At 37.0% G+C, this 20,449-nt stretch overlaps 1 protein-coding gene and 1 long non-coding RNA gene across 2 annotated transcripts; one reads left to right on the top strand and one right to left on the bottom strand.

Moving 5' to 3' along the window:
- Positions 1-8,963: 8,963 nt before the first annotated feature.
- LOC113361504 lies at positions 8,964-10,543 on the top strand. Its single transcript, XM_026604736.1, has 2 exons — positions 8,964-9,091; positions 9,720-10,543. Exons 1-2 carry the CDS (start codon positions 9,012-9,014, stop codon positions 10,207-10,209), a joined length of 570 nt encoding a protein of 189 aa, XP_026460521.1. The 5' UTR covers positions 8,964-9,011; the 3' UTR covers positions 10,210-10,543.
- A 1,018-nt stretch (positions 10,544-11,561) lies between these two features.
- On the bottom strand, positions 11,562-14,066 carry LOC113356918. Its single transcript, XR_003363301.1, has 2 exons — positions 14,023-14,066; positions 11,562-13,009 (listed from the first exon to the last, which is right to left on the bottom strand). It is a non-coding gene; the product is annotated as an uncharacterized LOC113356918 (long non-coding RNA).
- Between the last annotated feature and the right edge of the window lie 6,383 nt (positions 14,067-20,449).

Here is a 20,449-nt window from a genome sequence, read left to right as displayed (position 1 = left end):
CCAGGATATCATCCAGACGAGGGATGGGAAAACGATACTTCACCGTAATCTTATTAATAGCACGACTGTCCACACACATGCGCCATGAACCGTCCTTCTTAGGAATGAGCAACGCCGGAACTGCACAAGGACTAAGACTCTCCCTGATGAGACCCTTGGCTAAACTCCCCTACCTGACGTTGTAGTTCCTCGTGTTCTCTTGGGCTCATACGGTAATGAGCTCGATTAGGAGAACCGATCCTGGTACTAAGTCTATCCGGTGCTGAATAGCTCGAGATGGAGGCAACCCCTCCGGAAGGTCAACAGGAAAAATGTCTGCAAAGTCCGATAATACTCCCTGGATACATGACGGAACCTCCACAGCCGTCGCAGATGCAGAGAAAGGCCACACAAGATGAACACAATACCCTCATCTATCATCTCGGTCTCAAACGTACGCCAAGACAGAAAATTGGAAGCCAGATTAGAGAGTGGTTTGTGCACAGTCTCCTTGGCAGGTACTAACGTGATGCGAGTCGATTTGAACAAGAATGAATATGTGTTTAGTTTACCATCGTGAATTACCTCCCTGTCGTATTGCCAAGGTCGTCCCAATAGCAGATGACAAGCATCCATAACCACGACATCACACCACAAAGCATCTTCGTATACAGAACCAATGGAAAACTTCACAAGACAACGTTTGGAAATAGTTACCTCCGAACCTTTACTCAGCCAGTGAAGAGAGTACGGACTAGGATGTTTCTCTGTTGATAACTTGAGCTTTCTCACAGCTCTTCAGACACCACGTTCTCACAGCTGCCTGAGTCAATGATCATTCGACAGACTTTGCCTTCTATGGTGCACGTTGTCTGGAAGATGTTCTTTCTGAGCCATGACTCGTCAGTGTCAACCTTCGGCGTCAGGAACGATGGTCGAGAAATCATCAAGCAGTCACCTTGGTCCCCTGGCAGAAATACTTCATCGAACTCAGTTGATGTCTCCTCCGCATCAGCAAAGACATCATCAGCAGCAGTAGTCTCTACAAGTAAAGCTTTGCCAGGTCGACCAGCCTTACGACAATCGTTTGCCAAGTGACCAGGATCACCACGGTAGCATTTAGGACCAGGCCTCTGAGACGTACTAACATTCTGTTGAGCGGAAGCAATCTGTGAAGGAGTAATAGTAGGACGGCCAACAGCTGCTCTAATTGACTTACGGGATAATTGTTTTTCCAAACGCAGAGCTCGTTGGTGAACCTCAGACACAGAAAAATAATCAAACATATTTAGTGTGTCTGGAAAGTCTCACGCAGACCACCTATATAGCGGGAGACAAGCTGATCATCGGTGTCTGTAATACCTGACCGAGTGACCAAATCATAGAACTCTTTCGTATATTCATCAATGGATCGAAAACCCTGACGAAGGTTTTGTAAACGAATATACAGTTCTCTGGTATAGTTAAATGGCAAAAAGGCTGAACGCATACACTTTTCAAGCCTTGCCCAGGAAGAAATAGGAGTTTTACCTTTTTGAATCCGGGAAGCTTTCAGTTGACGCCACCAAACAGCAGCCCTACCCCGAAAGCGTGTAGCCACAAGCGGAACCACTCGATCATCAGGAACCCTCTTAAATTCCAGAACTTCCTCCACAGTAGAAAACCAGTCGATACAATCCTCTGGTGTCAACCCGCTACCATGAAACTCAGGAATTTCGATGCGGAATGATGATTCCCAACTCCTAGATTCACGCTCACGCCCAGCAAAAGGGTTATCAGTATCATTATCGTCATCTCATCAGATGAATTGGACTCATCAGTAGGAGGATGACGGCGCTCATGTCGTTGTAACAGGGTTGCTACCTGACCGGCGAGCTGCTCAACCGTGCGTGATAGTTCATCGTATCTCGTTCTCTCCATCACCTCATCAACCATAGCTTCGCGAGGACCACCTTGACCTCTACCACGAACCATGTTGGAAGGATCGATACCCAGTTTCTGAATACCAAATGGTGTAGAATGTTAGTACTAGAAATCACACAATGTATAAAACTTCTCAAATGAAGAGTTTTCTTTTGTTCAAAATCTGCCCTTTCTTCCTTACAGACGTGGCCATATATAGGCCTTATGGAATATGTCAATATCTCTTATGATTAATGCTAATAAAGAGGAAATCCTACTAAATATAATATCATGCCAATACTTGCAAGATATCTCTTATTTCCTAACAAAATAACAAATAGGAAAATATTCATACATGGCTAACGGATATTCTTTCGTTGATCCCTTCCTTCCAAGTAGGATTCTGCCATATCTTGCACTACATCACATACCCTATGTTTTACAAACTTTGATTTAAATTAGAGGAACTAGAAAAATGAAGGTGACGAGTAATTCACTAAGAATGAAACTAGAAAAGCATATAGTATAGTGAGACTAAATTTTATTCATGAATACTTTGTTGCTTATAATATGAAAGATAACTTCTCATAGAAAATAACTTTGTTCTTCAAAAAGTTAATCTTTGGAAAAATAAATTCATGAGCCTATTGTTTTTAGACAAGTAAACAGAAAATTGTTGACACTTGCATGTCGCTAAATTAACTTACATGCTTGTTTTATCATGTTGTTTCTACGATGTATGATTATAGTCATAGTTGAAATATGTAAATTAAATATGAGAATCTATGTACACCAAGAATAGAAAACTGTGTAGTTTCTACAATAAAAGAAAGCATATAAGTTATCATTTATATTCTGAAAACAACTTTAAAATAATTAAAAAAATAAATTGTTTACTTGATTCATTAGAATGATTTCAGAATTGATGAAAGTGAAATGCACAATACTCTTTGTTTTGTATGCATAGGTGATTTGTTGAATTTTTATTCTAACTTATAGAATGAAAATGAAATTGAGAACATGCTTAGTTTACTATTTGACATGAAAGACTTGAATGAAGATCGTGTATGTTGTTAAAAATAATTTTTTTCTTTGGATCTATTTCATTTCAATGAAAATAGAATTTTAAAAGAAATAGAAATATATATAGTGTGACCGTAAACTAGTTTTCACTCATTTGTTTTAGTGCTAATGCTTTTGAGATTGTGTGTGATTGCACTAGACATGAGTATGGTAACTCAGTATGTTTCTTTGCTACGTGATTGACTATATAAGTTTTTTTTTGTAGTGGGGATCTATTATATTACCTCCGTAGTGGGGGTTTTATATTCAGATTTGTCAATCATAGTATGGAAAATTGGTAAAATTTTGAGAAGGCTACGAGGTGTTTCAAACACACCTTATACCTAGAAATACAATATCTGAATGGTTACCGCAATCCTTTAAGGATATTGCGAAGCTGATTGGAAATCCTTTCAGTTGAATCCTTTAAGGGATGGAGTGATTCGATCCTCTATAGTGGATAGAGGAAAACACATATTAATCCAATGTGATAGTACCGCGGCTATTGCAAGAATTGAGAACGTAATGACAACTAAAAGAGTTGATGTTATGAGAATGCATTATATAGTTTCTGGAAAGAGCTTTCATTAGTCCTTTGACGAAAGGATTGATAAGAATATGTGAATACATCTTAGGGATGAGGTTGATGCCCGTTGATGTTGAGTCATCTATGATGGATACCCAACCTAGAAATAGGTTCAAAGGGACTAGACGAAGTCATAAATGATATAGAGATGCGAGAATCATGCTTTGAAGAATTCATCCTACGACATGATATCCTGAAGCGAGTAGAGGTTGAGTTTAATTTTAAATTTTAAACTCTTAATGATGTTTATACAGTAGAAACTCTATAAATTAATGTTGTCGGGACCATCAGAATTTATTAATTAAGCGAGATATTAATTAACCGATAAATTAATAATTATCAATTTATAGATAAATTTCATATAAAAAAATTAGTTTCTAAACAAACAAGAATAATCCAAAAATAAAATATATATTTCATATAGAAATACAATATGAAATCATTTTACTAACAAATAAAAAAATATTATATAAATACAATATGAAATCATACTACTGACACAAACAAATCATAAACACAATATGGCTTCTCATCTTAAAGGTATCAAAAAAATCAACAATGACCGATGAAATTCCCAGAGCATTATGCAAGCACAACAAGGATAATCCAACAACACCAAAAATTCTTATAATGATATGAAAAATTAGAAATGAAATTCAACGCGATATTGATTTTAGCAAAAAACAGAAGACAATTAAATCATTTTTCAAAAAGTCTTCGTAATCATTAGTGTATTATCTATATATATATAATGCATTATTAATTTATATTTCATATGGGGCCTACATAGGTAATCAAAAAAGTATTATCTTATAATTTTAGCGAATTATTAATTTGGCAAGTTCTCCCCGACTCGGGACCGACACAAAATATTATATAAGAGAGTTCGAGTATTAATTAAAAGAGTTTCTACTGTATCTCTATTTAGAGTGGGGTACTTTCAGGAGTACTCTTGATAAACTTACCTATGTGAATGTGAAAGTGTGACCGCTTTCTATGAGAATATGGGCAGTTCTCTAGATCATTCATTAAACTAGGATACAAGCGCAGGGCCGTAATGCGCTGGCTTTAGACTTTACACTAGTGTAGTCGTGTGTGTTAAGCAATCTTATTATCTCATAGAGTTCAAGACTTATGTTCACTCTATGGTCGGATTTTAAGGGAGCCTATTAACACTACGTAAAGGTTCAAGTCGCAGACACCTTTGCTTATGCACAACTCTATACGTTCTTGCTCGATGATTTAAAAATATAAGTGGGGGATTGTTGGGAATAAATATTTAAAACATAAATTTATTTCCCAATAAATATAAAGAAAGATTTTAATAGCATTTAAGTTTCTTAAATAAAAAACTAATTTTGGTTATAACTGATTTTGACCGTTTCATATTTTGCTTTATTAATAGTATTTGATACACCATAATAACTTCTCCTTGAATGGCATTAAAAAAAAGTTTTGAGTACAAAATCAGAATTTGGTTGGAAGAAAAAAGAGAGTTTTATCTTTTAAGAGTGAGTTTTTATTATGTCTCTTGAGTTTAAAAATGAAAATGAAAAGAATCAGAGGAGTTATTGAAGCGTTTTTTTCTCATGGAGAGTTTTTATTATATGTTTCTTGAATTTAAAAGCAAAATGAATTATTGTGAGAAAGAAAAACATGTGTGTGATCATCCTTGGTTTTTCTAAAGAGTTTCTGAGCAAGAATGAAACGTTAAAGTTTCACATCCTCTCACCGTGCAAGAGTGATTGTGTAAGAGATTGATCTCGACTGTTTTATCTTGGGGATGACGCGACATTGAAAAACTACTTGCACAATCTTGGGCAGAGCCGCGAAACGTCTTAAAGAAAGCGACGTAGTCTGCGACTCAGCCATAACATTATTTGTTTCATGTTTGATTTTATTTGTTGTGCGGTCATAATTTTACAATTGTTCCAACATTCTCTTTTCTTTTTTAATGGGTTTCTTGGGATTATTTCTTCACTTTTTTTTTTTTTGAATGCTGAACATGATAGACAACCACATCAATCCTAAACATGTACAAAAGCAGAAGAGATATGAAATTCTGCAAATATTAGTTTCAAAGTTGGTTTTCCGTAAATATCAGTTGGGGATCTTACCAGTACTACAACCATAATAAACTGTAAATACTGATATCATGGTTTTAGAGAAATGAAGTGAAACAGTGATTATGGTTTTGGAAGGGTTTTGGGTTAGACCGGAATATCTTTTGTGTTCGAAGAAGTTCTTTTTCTTAGTAGTTAGTTAACTTGGATGTTTTAGGGTTTGAATCCTTGTGTGTTTTACGGATATTTTTCTTCTCTTTCTATTTTAGCTTGATCTGTTCTGGTTTGATTTGCGAATCACTAGATTCATCTTTCAAATAGATATATTAAGTTTTGTTCTTTTTTTTTGTTTTTATTGTAGGTAAATCTAATGGATCCCTACCCAAATCAGCCTTTAGAACGACGTTTGGTGATACCAAATCGGAATCTTCCATTACATAATAATCATGAACATCAAGTTTATCGTTCAACATTCGGAGATCGATGTACAATCACACAGTTGTCAAATGATAATGATGTTATAATTATGGTAGACATATATCATCCTATTGTTCTAAGACGCTGGGGTATCACTATTTCTGATCCTAATGATCCCGATGAGATAAGAAGACACTTCCTCTTCGAGTGTATCAATTGTAATTTGAATGAACTCCCAGCGAATCTTCTAAGGGGTACAGGATTTCTACGAGGAGCAGTGTTGAATTGATGTCTTTGCGTAAGATTCTATCCTTTATATTCACTTGTATTGTTAGCTTAGAAAATTTACTAGTTTTGTTTACATAAATTTATTACTTTGAACATTTACTAGTTTTGATTCTTTTACAGACAAATTCTTTATGGATTAGACGGCGGAAGAGCTGTTGGAGTTGCCCATGGCAACTTGACCCCCTAAAATGTTGGTATAGTGTTGTTGCCTCATGGACATGATGGGCCAAGGGGTCAAGCCAATGGTGCATTTAGGGGGACTGGGTATTCCAATGAACGACTTTTTAGGGACCATGATTTTTTTGAGGGACCATGATTTTATTAGGCCACCTTTCCTATAGTTATAAGAGGTGTCCTAAAGCATTGAAATGCCTAGCCTACTCTTAACTTAATTTAATTTAAAACCAACCCGATAATCACCTATATATATAACCACCACCTCCTCCCACCACCACCTCCCACCATCGCCGATTACCACCACCACCACCTCCGATTATCACCACCACCAACCATCGATTACCACCACCACCACCGCCCACCACCGCCGATACCACCACCGCCGATACCACCACCTCCGATTATCACCACCACCAACCACCGATTACCGCCACCACCTCCCACCATCGCCGATTACCACCACCACCACCTCTGATTATCACCACACCACCACTGCCCACCGCCGATTACCACCACCATCTCCTCCGATTATCACCACCACCAACCACCGATTACACCACCACTATATATATATTATATATATATATATATATATATATATAAGCTTAATTTAAAACATTAACAAAGATATTCTCACAAACTCATTACTTGTCATTCGTTTTTGATTGAATAAATGAGAAGTAATCATTAAAATGAGTTGAAAATGGAAGTTGCAGAGAGGTTTAATGGAGGGTTTTTTTTTTCCAGAGAAAAGTCCGGTTATCGCGAATTAATTTTTTCTTAACCGAACTCAGAGTTCGGTTGATTCGCAAAAAAATACTTTTAACCGAACTCCTTGTATTAGAACAACACAAGTCCATAAGCTCGGTTCCTTCGCAAAATAAGGATATCACCGAACTTTAGTTTACGAAAATAATGAGAAGTCCACAAGTTCGGTTCGTTCGCAAAAATGTTAAGTTTTCTTTGTAACCGAACTCTACCTTTGAAACTTCGTAACCGAACTCTACCTAATTCGCAAAGAAATAAATTTCGTAGTAACCGAACGTTTGCCTAATTGCATATATGCATATATAATCCCAGTTCGGTTGATTCGCAAAATATGTTGAAGTTTGCGAACCAACTGAACTTCTAACACTAGGTTACTTTTAATCTGCAGTTCGGTTGGGAACTTGGTTGCGTTGAAGTTTGCGAACTAACCGAACACACAAGATGTACCCAAATAAATTGTTAAGTTCAAAGTTCGGTTACCTACCATTTTATCCTAGGTAACCGAACATTACACTGTACGACCAAAACCTCCATTAACGAGTGAGTTCGGTAACCTGCGTGTTTGGAAAACGTAACCGAACTACACTTTCAGGTGTGTTCGGTTACATGTTCTTAACATATGGTAACCGAACTGGCCCAAATCTACATAAAAAATTTCATTTTTTTTGAAAGTTTGGAACAATTCAACCAACATTATCTAAGTTTGAAGCATACCTGGGTACCCAAATACCATTCCTCCGGTTGTGGTTGGTAAAATCCATCATTTTTCATGTTTTCCTTCTTTATCTTCTCTAACTTACTCTCTCAATAATTCTACTTCTTTTAAAAAAAAAACCATCTGAATTTTTAATCTCACTAATTATCTTTAACTTAATCATTACACTAACTATTATTAACACTAACTAATCATCACCCAAAATTAATCAGGAGGGTAATTTAGGTATTAATATAAATATCTGGATAAGGGGTGACCTAGATTTACTTATAATGTCTTTACCCAAAATAAAACCATGATCCCAAAAAAAAAAACCATGGTCCCAAAAAAATCGTTCATTCCAATGAGTTCTCTTACGGAATGGCTTATGAGGGGCCCAAAATGGTTGTGAAACTGAAAGGATTTGGTCGCACACCAGGTAATGTTTATGAAATTCCACTTCAAAAAAATAAATTAATTTGATAAAGACCATTCCAAATGATTTAAAGTGACGAGATTAAATCAATTTGGGTCTTTAGAATCCCAAAAACTCTAAGTTGGAGGGAGTTTAATGTATTTTGAATCTTGGAAATTTTGAGGGAGTGTAAGATAGTATAGAGAGTTTGAGAGAGTTTGGTGTGTTGAGTGTAGGGAGTTTGAAAAATTCTCCCAAAATCTCTACTTTTTTGAGAGATTTGGAGTGAGGCAAAAATACACTATAAACTCCCTAGAACTCCAAAAGAAAAACAAACTCCCTATCATTCTAATTTTTACCACTAACAGGGAGTTTAAGAGTTTCTTTCAAACTCCCGCACGACTAACGGGGTTTTTTAGGGAGTTTGGGAGACTCTTCTAAACTCTCCCACGACTAACGGGGATTTTGAGAGACTCCCTCGAACTCCCTCACGACTAACGGGAAGAAACACAACTACACCCAACTCACCCAACTCCCTTGAGGGCTAACACCCTGTAAGATAATTAAAGTGTAATTTTTGATATTGATGATTTTATACTTGTTTGTGTGACAGCAACTCAAGCAAATTGTTTGAAAGACTTAATTGATTTTGGTAACTTAATGATACCTTATTTCCGGAACAACCAGAATGAAATTACCTGCGCTGAGGCTGCTGACTTATATCTGAGAATCAACAGGGAGTAAGTTTTCACCCTTATGTTTTCTTCTCCAATCTCTCTAAAAAAAATTTAGATCACACTGAATGCTTAGTAATTAATTTAAAAGTTGGAGCTATTGAAAAGAATTCATATTACTTGTAATCGAGAGGGTGAGATTTTTCATTTTATATTTTAGGGTTTTTATGCTCTGTAAGTTCATCTTCAAAACATTCTTGTCTTACTTATATTGATTAGTTCATCAATTGCAGTTCTGTTAAAAAAACTCTCTATTTTTCTTTTGCAGTAAAAGTTAAAAATCCAAAGTATTAGTGTGAATCTAAGCTTGAAAAAAAAATAAAAAATCTATTTCTGTATGCAAATCAAATGGGAATACTGAACTAACGATTGATTGTGTCAAAATTTGAATGACAAATGATAGTTTTTAATAGAGGAACTGAACTTGAAGAGAGAGAGGGAATTATGTGGTGTGCTGACCTGTATCTAGGATTAATCTCATGTGTAACTCATATGTTTTATGTTGCTTGTCAGAATGTTGATTGACCAATTAAAAATTAGGGGTTCAAGAAAACTTTGTTTGGGTTTATTTGGGGTTCTTGATGAATGATCTCTTGTTGTTTATTTATTTTTTGTTTTTTTTGATGATGGTTAGGGTTCCGGTACTGCCAGAACAACCATATACCGCCGATGAGTGGTTTCTGCTTTCAGACAGCCTACGGGTGGACTTTACAGGTCAACCTAGAATTATGGATCCGTATAGCCAGGTTGTTGTTCAACCTGCATTTGTTGGTGAAGCTGCCTACATTTTGGAACATCCCTGGTTTTCGTATGGCAAAAAATGTTTGGCACTTCTACACAAGTTAGGTGAATTTCTAGATAGACGTTATCACAAAGCCTGTTACTTAGAAAACTACAGGACAAAGGCACCTATGAGTCCTATACTTGAATCATTTGTTCGTCAACTTCAAAGACTTGATGTTTCTGGTTGGAAAGCTAATCTTCCCGAATTTGTGAGAGTTAGGTGTTGTAAATTAACACATTTCCAAACCACGGCCGATGAAGATTCTACTTTTCTGAGACATTATCCAGAATGTTGTTGTTGTAATCAGATTAATTGTTATTCAAAATCAATACTCTCCTGAGCAGCAGGGACTTTAGAACTGATATGGGTGAAGGTGTTATTGTGATTTTCAGTACCTCAAAGGAAGCAAACACTCTAATCACAATACAGCACCAGTTATAAAATCCTGAAATTGAACTACTGCCTTCGATGATGAGTTAGATGGTGAAGATGAGTCATTGGAAAAATGATGGTTCGATAATGATGAAGATTTTCAATTCATCAACTTCACTCAACTAGTAGAGCCCCAGGTAAGCACACTGTACTACTGTAGTACCATTCCCAACCACTGATGCGGTTATGCCACTCCATAGTCCATACTCCGCAGTAATTGTACCAAAGCTTTTGGAAAATAGAGTTAGCATACTTAATGAACTTTCTGTTAGTCTAAATCACATGCATTCTAGTTTACCTATCAGAATAAAAGCAAACAGATCGGTATCTCTCTCTTTCTTGCATAACAATAGTAACAGTTTCGAGACTTCCAGCAGCCACTAGAAGTGATTTTCAAGCTTGAGCCTCAAATTACCAAGGTGTGGTTTAGCTTGAGCAGGAGGCTTGGGATTGGGAAATCCTGATGGGTTATAAAATAACAAGTGATGCTTCAAAGATTATAAATGGTGAGACTATACTCTTTTGTGAAATCTCCATGATTGGCCAACTTTAATAATGTTACTCGTCAGAAATGCCCATGATTAATCGGAAGCCCAAGGCAGCCGATTGAGCAAGACTTGCTCCATCAAACTGATTAAACGGTGTCTTCAAGGCTTCTCTCGCTCAATTTCTAATCTAGAACCAGCGGACTTGGCGTAGACAACTGGTAGGAGGTTATACCTTTGGTCCTCCACCAGTTCACCTGCTGCCACCGCCGATTGTGTATAATGGACCTCCCTTTTTCTTAATCGTCGTATTCTGGGTAATGGATTCTCACAACCTTGTACTGACTCACTAGCCAGTTGAATGAAGGAATCCATACCCAAAGGCCGTTGCATACTCGCGGAGGTATATACATATATATATATGATCACGAATTCTATCTGTCGAGACAAATCAAGCCATTGCACGAACCAACTATGAGTCTTCCAAAGTTAAAGGTTTCTAGGAGAAAACAAGACCAACAGAAGAAGATGCCCATCATAACTTCCAAATTGTGGTAATTGTTACGTTATGGTGCATCTAAGAAAATATGTATCATCTGACCGAGGACACTCCATGGTTATTAGTCGATAGTGCATCTTAGAAAAGCATAGACCCCGATAAAATTACGATCTGAATAACTAAAAACTGATTTCTACTCAAGTGTAGACGACCCTAAACCCCAATCAGCCGACCCATAGGTCCCTGAGCATAGCTTAATAAATATTAACAAACACCTTTACAGAATAATCTATTACCTAAAAAAAATGATTTATATGAAAAATTATTTGGTAACCATGTTGTTTATTATCTTCCTTTTAAATCTACCAAGAACAGTTTTTACAAATACAGGGAATGGTATCGTGTCCGTGATAACTATTAACTTGAGAAAAGCTGGCAGGTGAGAATTAGAACTCATCGTCACACTCCTCGGCAATAAAAACTGGCAGGTGAGAATTAAAACTCATCGTCACCCTCGGCAATACGCTTCAGAATCTCTGTATCCTGTTGTTGTCTCTCGCTCCTCTTTTCTGCACTTTCCTTTTCCTCCTTGTGTGAATTTGAAGAGGAACACTGTGCGCACAGCCTCAGTATGCATGTATTGAGACAGAAGGCAATCCTCGAGTTGAAAGCAGATTGACGTCATGTTTGGAGTAAACATTACCAGTCTCCTTGATACCATCCACCCATTTGCATGGTCCAAAGTTACATCGATGGCAACATCTCGGATTTCCTTGGCTACAATGTTCTCAGCATCCGCCATAGGGTTCGGGTGAGTCCAACCTCAGCTCATGAGCAGCATCAACAAGTGAAATGTGAGAATAAGAGATGCTTAATGTGAAGCCCTGTCCTGATGACATTATTTCGCAACCCCACAATTAGATTGGGAGTCCTGTTTGAGCTGGCAGTACTTGCAAATTTATCCGCAACATTACCACACAACTCTAAATCACCAATACTGGCAGCACCCACCTAACCGAGTCAAGTGACTTAATTTACAAGTGGAAATGTATGTCACAGAAAACAAACATATTTACAAAACAAAAAAGATACAGAGAAAAAAGCAAGCAGGTCTGCAGGTGTTTAACCAACGTGGTGAGCAAAAGAACTAGGCAATCATTTAGTGCAAGTTTCAAGAGTCACATTTGCAAGCTCAAAGTATGGCCTCAAAACTGTTTTAATGCCTTTCTGGATGAAGACAGTTCTGTCTGGAATTTCCCTGAATAGTAATCGAACTAACAAGAGCTTTGCAAGAAGCTTGCAGGAGGTTCTCTTTCTCATCAGTGTAGTCCAACTGAACAGTCCTAATCTTTCCCAACTGAATAGTTATAACAACATAACCTGCCTCGGAAATGGCATATGCATTCTACATGTCTGATACATTGATGCACATCGTGCATAGGATAAATAAATAACTTACCTGACTTGATTATGCCAAAACCTTGTATTTCATAATTCGGTCCCTTAGACAAGAAGAATGGTTACATAGAGCACACGGTACTATATTACCTTTTCCTTCTTATTTGATATGCATGGGTTTGAACAGTTACCTTTGGGGGTTTAAATGGATAATCTGGAGAAAAGTGAATCGCAAGTCGCCACTAAAAAGACTCCCTCTACGTACAGCCTGTCTGGAGGACCCATGATTGTTGCTTGCCAATGGTACATGTCTTCAGCAACATGACCTACAAAAGTGCAACCAATTGTAATTACATTATTTTCCACACTTCTCTAAACAAAAAGTAGTTGAGTCATCTAAAATGCCAAACATGCATGAAATCTTCTGTAAGGCAAATAGCTATGAATAAGAAGTAGAACCACAAAATAACATGAGATAAACTAACATAGTACACTGCAAAACACAAACACAGATTGCAGATATATTTGGGCTGGACATCTCTTGAACCTTTATCACCGGTTATCCTCCAAACAAACATCATGTCAACTAAAATAAGGATTTATCAGTAGCATTCCTTTTGTACACTAGATGCCCAAACAAGCAGATGAAACTACCTACAAACACCAATGCTGCCAAATGGAAACTGAGACCTCTAATTAGAGTGCCCAAAGTATAACATACTTAAAAATTTAATCAGCACCGTTTCTTTCAATACCAAATGGCTCAACAAGTCAACATTCAAATAAAACTACACCCACCACTGTATGAATAGAGAGTGAGACCTCTTAGAGTGACAAGGTAACACACTCGAGCATCGACATACCAATACAAACTTGTCTCTATCTAACACCACAGTATAAGATGATCTAGACACAAGGTACGGAAGGAAACAAACTCGAGCAGATTGTAATCCAATGAATACGAATATCATACAAAGGAATCCTCTTTCCGCTTCTCTATTGTATAAGAAAACAATTTGAACAACATATTCAGAAACTTAATAAAATTCCTTCATAAGTGCATATTTTTCGATCCAAATAAAGACCCTTAAAACCATCAAAATCATCATAATCAAGACTTAAATTCCAAAATCAGATCTATACTACATCATTGTTTCTGACCATGGGGCGCTAGACTGAATCATAATGTTTTGTAATTAAAATTATTTTGGATATCCATTGACTTCACAAAACATTCATGAACAGAGAAAATTTATACTTCAACTTAAATACTGACAAAACAAAGCTAGCTACCAAAAGAAAAATTAAAACAAAATAAACTCAATGAAGGAAACATTACCTGATTTTGAAGTCCTTCCACTTTGAGCCTGGTTTTGAAGGAACCATTAATTGGGGATAAAAAAAGGAATTGGGATATAAGAAAAGGATAAAAATTGGTTCCAGATATCAATTCGGGGTCACCCCTTATCTAAGTATTTTATGTATTATCTAATCTACTCCTCATTATCTAATCTACTCCTCACTAATCAGGATTAGTGATTAATAATAATTAGTAAAATCTTAAGATTTTTGATAAATGATTAGTGTGTTTTACTTGAATTTGGGTGAGTGAGGTGAGAGTAGAAGGAGGGAAAAATATTTTTGAGTGAATTTTTTTTTGTGAAAATGGAAGATGATTGTGAGGAGAGAATTGCAGTTGCTGAATCTTTAGCTCTACTACAACAAGGAGCTAACGACAACAACTCTCAATTGCAACTCTTTGTTAAGCCAGCACTCTTGAATGATGATTTTGACGAGTATGGAGAGTTTTTCGAAGAAGCTACACAAGAAAGTAAACTTGCACAACATGCAAGCATCCCCAATACACAGGTAAAGCTGCTAGGAGGTTGAAAAATCGATTTTTTTTTAAACCCGTCATTTTTTCAACTGTAAAACCTCGGTGCCGGCATGGTCGTAGTATGAATACCATGCCGGCAGACGCGTTACCGACATGGTATTCATACTAAGACCATGCCGGTAAAGCGATATCCCCCAATTTGAATATTGATCCGGCATAGTATTCTACCAAAAAACTATGTCGGTACGCAGTTAACTTTTTTACCTACCAAGGAATATACTACGGAATATTAAACCAGCATGGGTTCATTGATAGGTTACCATGCCGGAACTGCATGAAAAACATACAGGAAACATTTCCATGTAAACCCAAAAAACGGCATGGATAATTAATAACCATCAACGCCGGAACCAGTTACCGGCGTGGTACCATCAATTTCGAGAATGCCGGCAGTGGAACCGACGTTGTTGAGTTTCAAATTCACAATGCCGGTACCTACAAAAAAATATACAGGAATAAATGTTTTCCAGAGCTAAATACCGGCATTACATATCAATTAATTGGAATGTTTAGCGTGTACCGGCTTGGGACAATAAATTACGACAGTGTAGGCACCTTGTTTTCCGGCGTTGCTGTCTAATGAATAATGTATGCCGGAATATGTTTCAAATTTGGTCTTCAGTTTTGGCTAAGTTCGACAATGCCGGAACATTGGTCGAGCATGCCGGTACTTGTTTCCGGCATAGTGTTTTAATTTCGTTTGGAACTAATTTTCATTCGATCTTTAGGTGGTGACATATATTGATCCAACAAATGCAAAGCCGCTTTATCGGGATACGTCGGAATACTATAAAATACCTCCGGTATGTGACCAAAGAATACTTTACTAATAGATTGCTAGTAACGAACCTTCTAATGAATGTGAAATTGATCTTATGTAGGGAATAATAGATCGAAATGAAACAATCGCTTGGGCTAAAGAGACGGCTCTTAAGAACATGTGTGTGTTGGTGAGGAATACCGAACGTTCAAAGAGGCGTTTTGAGATGACTTGCGAGAGAAGTGGGAAATACAAGGAAAAGAATATCCACAAGAGAAAGGATTATGTATATCCAAAGAAGACTAATAGGGTATACAAGACTCGTACGAGGAAGAATGATTGCCCGTTTAAGCTTGTTTTCCGTTTAAATGACATGAACAATTGGGATTGTGAGGTTTTGTGTGGCTGTCATAACCACCGGGATCCGAAAGATTTTGTTGGTCACTCCCTAGTTGCGAAGCTGAAACTTCATCAATTTGAGGATGTAAAGAGATTGACCAAAGCACTTATCAAACCGAGAAAGGTCAAGAACAAAACATTGAAAAGAGTCCGTCTTGATATGTGATAATTGCTTGAATCCAAGTTGGCGCATCACACGTGTAGGATTGGCCATAACGTATCCTTTTGGGTGGAACAACGGCCCATAGTAGAATGCAACGTTAGCATACCTCAAAACTTGGCGGTTTCCTCTAACCTCCTTGTAAGGGTCGAAGACAACATCTTGGATACTCATCGCGTCCAAAGCCAACCTCATATCGATCATTCGACCTATGTTATCGGGCTTCGGAGTGTTGTTGAACTCGTATTTCCTAGTTATAGGCGTATCGGGTTCGGGAAGGTCTTTGATCTTCAAGGAGGTCCAGTCCTTGAACAAGGTGGGGAAGTGTACATAAGCCCACACCTATTCCAAGATGAAGAAATAAGTTTTGTTTCTAAGTTCACGATAAGGGTACATGTGAACAATATACATAATAACATAAATTTAAAAAAAAAATTACCTGCAGTAGAATGAAATTCCCGATAAATTGGTTGGTTTTAGCCTTAGAGGCCCTTCTCATCTCCATCATCAAATGTGCCATTACCGCGGTGCCCCAAGAATAACCATAAACATCTTCCAATTGATCCAAGTACTGAAGGTAGTTCGCACTAACCCTGTTGCCATTAGTGTCAGGGAATACCCTAGTGCCCAAGATGTATAACAGGTATGCATCGGCATTATAACGAATTTCTTCAGGATCCCATCCATCCTCCAAACTTCTTTGCTTTGTGTTTTCAAACTTCTGCTTAAGCAGCGTCAACTTGATTGTCTTTGTCCTACCAGATTTGGATTCATAAAAGCTCTCCACAGAAGTTTTGTAGTCCCAACCCAACAACTTCTTAGTCAGAGCGTGCAACTTCGACCATTCTAGGTCAAGAGACTCAACTCCTTCTGCAATTGATTTGTCGGTAACATTCAAGCCTAGAATGTTCTGAGCATCATCAGGGATGAAGGTCATCTCCCCAAAGGGAAGTGCATGGTATCGGTTTCACCATGATACCTTTCGACGTAGCAATTGACAGTCACGGAATCAGGCTTCATATAATTTTCAACCAAAGCATATAGACCAGATCCATTACTATTTGTTGGACCTCTTCACATTCATCGGACAATTTCCAACAATCCGCGGCTTGGTTTCGGCAAACACGCACAACCTTTGTATGATCCTACAATTAGGAGACAATACAATTAAGATATTTTACATAAATACACAACAATACATATGCACAAGATAAAAAATACTTACATAGGTTTTATAGATAGTACGAGCCCACGAGTGATTGTATCCAAATAGTATTTTAGGTTCCGGAGCTTCACCCCAAATTCTACCACGTTCAAGGTCAGGTATCATGTCATTAATATGAGGAAGGTGGGAACCTTTAACTTTCACTTTGCCATTGCCCTTCTTGCCATTGCCTTGTGTTGGTTGTTGACTTGGCCCACCAACTTCGCTTTGACTTGCTAATTGACTTGGAGGAACCACATTATCTTCATCCTCACTTTCCTCTCCATATTGCTCATCTTGATCATCATGATCACGGATTACAGCTCGACTACGGTCACCACCACTCTCCCAAATTATCCCTCTTTTCTCAGCCCCCAAACGCTTTTTACGACCTTCATCTTTCCCTCGAGGAGGGAGAGATTGAGGAGTATCAAGACCGTCCTTCCTTCTTCTCTTAGTGACAACATCTTTAGTTTTTCTTTTGTTAGCCTCCTTGGATTTTGACCTATATCATAAAATCACACGAAAAGAATGTGAGACAACTCACTTTCAGTTTTTCCACCGGCATTGACTTACTGAAACAAAGCATGCCGGTTATCTGTTCCGGCATTAAACAATGACTGTCGACAATGCCGGTAATCATATGTAATTCTCCTGTATGTTTTTAGTCCACTATCGGCATTCTCGAAATAAATCAATTCCATGCCGTAACCTGGTGCCGACATTCAAATCAACCTAAAAATGTATGCCAGTACTGGTGATAAATTCATAAACTCTCCTGTATGGTTTAAGTCCACTACCGGCATGATCGAATTTTCACAAAAAAATGCCGGTATTATAAACCGGCATACAATGGAACCAAATGTCTATGCCGGTACTGGTGAAAAATTCATAAACTCTCCTGTATGTTTTTAGACCACTACCGGCATACAAAAATAGTTATAAATGACTGCCGGTACCAAGAACCGGCAGGGAATTCGACCCAAATTCTATGCCGGTATCTAAAATTCAGTTTCTGGTGAATCTGCGGAGTGAAACCGGCATTGCATTCATTCTAGATTGAATGCCGGAAGGTAAAACCGACACCGTATTCATACATATTTCAGTGCCGGTAATCACTGAAACTCAACTGTTTCAGTTAGGGTTTGCGATTCTAACCTAAACCCATTTCTATAAATCGATTAAAACACTCATAAAGTAGTTTAAAATCACTTACCTTCTCACAAAAGACATGGTTGCGAGAGGTTGATTGTCCGAATCCGCTGCTTGTTCTTCTTCTTGCTCTTGAGCAATCTTAGCAATTCTTTGTTCCTGTTTTTGTTGAGCAATCGATTTTGAGTTCGATTGGACATTCGTTTTCTTTCGTGGAGGCATTGTTTATGATTCAGGTAGGTTAATCGACGAAGAAATTTTTGAATCGACGATTAATCGACGAAGAACGGATGAAGAACGAAGTTTTTTTTTTTCAAAACCTAACCCTATGTCAGTGCCGGAACTGATGTGAAATGGTGGATATTTGATTTGGTTTTTGATTTTAAGTTTTAGTAGAAAGGATATAATGGTCTTTTCATAATGTTTTTTAATTAATCAAAGAATATTTTAGTATTTTCATACCCAAAAAACATCCTTTAGCACACATCATGGGTTGGGGGAAGTAATCAATATCCCCCAATTCCTTTTTTTTATCCCCAATTAATTGTTCTTTTGAAGATGAGCAACTCACTCTTTTTTTTTTATTTTTATGGAAATAACTTGTGGAGCTACCCACCAGTGTCTTCTCCGAAAACATTTGGCTTTTTCCTTTCAAAATGTTTTTTTAATTAAACAAAATTAGTCATAAAAACCCAAGGTGACCAAACTTGTGGTACAAAAACCCCACTTAAATGTTGTGATCCATTAAAACTCCATCGTAAACAAAATTGATACAAAAACCCCAAAATTTTAAAAATTGGTACAAAAACCCCAAATTTTAATATTGGTTTCATCAAATTTTATTTTGGTTTCATCATAAATTTGAGGTTTTTGTGTTTTTTTTTTGTTTTTTTGGGGTTTTTGTGTTACTTTTATTTTTATGGGTTTTTTGTGAATTGATAGTGACAACTTTGGGGTTATAACTCGCGGACCGTTAATTAAAAGATAATTTCAACAAAAAAAAAAAAAGAAAGTGAATAGAGAGATAATGGAACACGTGTGCAAAAGGATAAACCAAGAAAGCTTATGCGTAAAAAGGTTTTGTTTGGGATACTCATTTCAAGATCACTTCCCAGCCACAACTATTACTTTTTATTTTTTTCTTTTATGTTCCACCACCACCGCCTTTCTTTCTCATACCGACCCCTCTGACTGTTGTTGTCTCTCTGATTGTGGGTGGGATTTAGAAGAAGAAGAATTGGGCATGGATTTTGTAAATATACAAAGAATGGGTGTTAAACAGGTTGGTTGAACATTTGGGAAATGTTAGCTGTTTATTCTCTGAATCTTGAATTTATTAGGTTTCTTAGTTATTGTGTGAGTTGTTCCATTTTTGAAAATGGCGCCTTAGGTTAAAAGTTTTTGGTGTTTACTAGTTTGGTGGTGGAGTAAGTACGGTTGCACGATAAGTATATAGAAGAGTATCCCTGTAGTTTTAACTTCTAAAGTTTAAAGGCCACTACTTTAACAAAAAGGGATCTTGCATGTTACCAGAAATTAATGACTTTAAGTCATATGTTGGTGTATGTTGTTTCAGATCGCATAATACTAACTTTTAGCAGCTGGGGTACTTGAGTGGATAGTTATTGAAAAGAAGGAAAACCTTTGAATCTCAAGGCTGATAATGGGGTACTATTTTTCCTTGGAAATATAAGTCTAATGCTCGCAGATGCTTTCTCTTATTTGGATTTTGGTACCCAACATTAGTAGTCATGGTAGTTTCAGCTTCCACATCCATATATACATGGAAATACAACATTAAATGTTGATTTTTATTTTTATTTAAAGCAATTTATTTCATGGTCTATGTAGTGATTCCCATATTCTTATGGAGTCTATTTGTTTCTTTCTTTATTTTATTTTATTTCTGGTGGTACTGCTCATATTATCACTAAATTTCCACTGTTCATGTGATTATTTTTATAAGTAAACGTGCTCAAAATTATAATGTCAGAAGTGTGAAAATCTTAGAGAAGCATACCAATCAATCAAGTAGTATGTTGAATGGGATTTGACATGTCTAGCAAGGCTCCGAGTAAAATTGTAAAATATGTGATGATTCTGAATTAGTGTGAACACATAAATCACGAGGCCATCCAAGTGTTCACAAACAATATTCACATACGTCCTAATTCTAGAATCGTACATCGTATAC

The sequence above is a fragment of the Papaver somniferum genome, chromosome 3 (genome assembly GCF_003573695.1).
Source record: "Papaver somniferum cultivar HN1 chromosome 3, ASM357369v1, whole genome shotgun sequence".
In the NCBI taxonomy this organism is placed as follows: Eukaryota; Viridiplantae; Streptophyta; class Magnoliopsida; order Ranunculales; family Papaveraceae; genus Papaver; species Papaver somniferum.
Note: the sequence above shows the minus strand (reverse complement) of the source record. Positions and strands in the feature narration are given on the sequence as shown.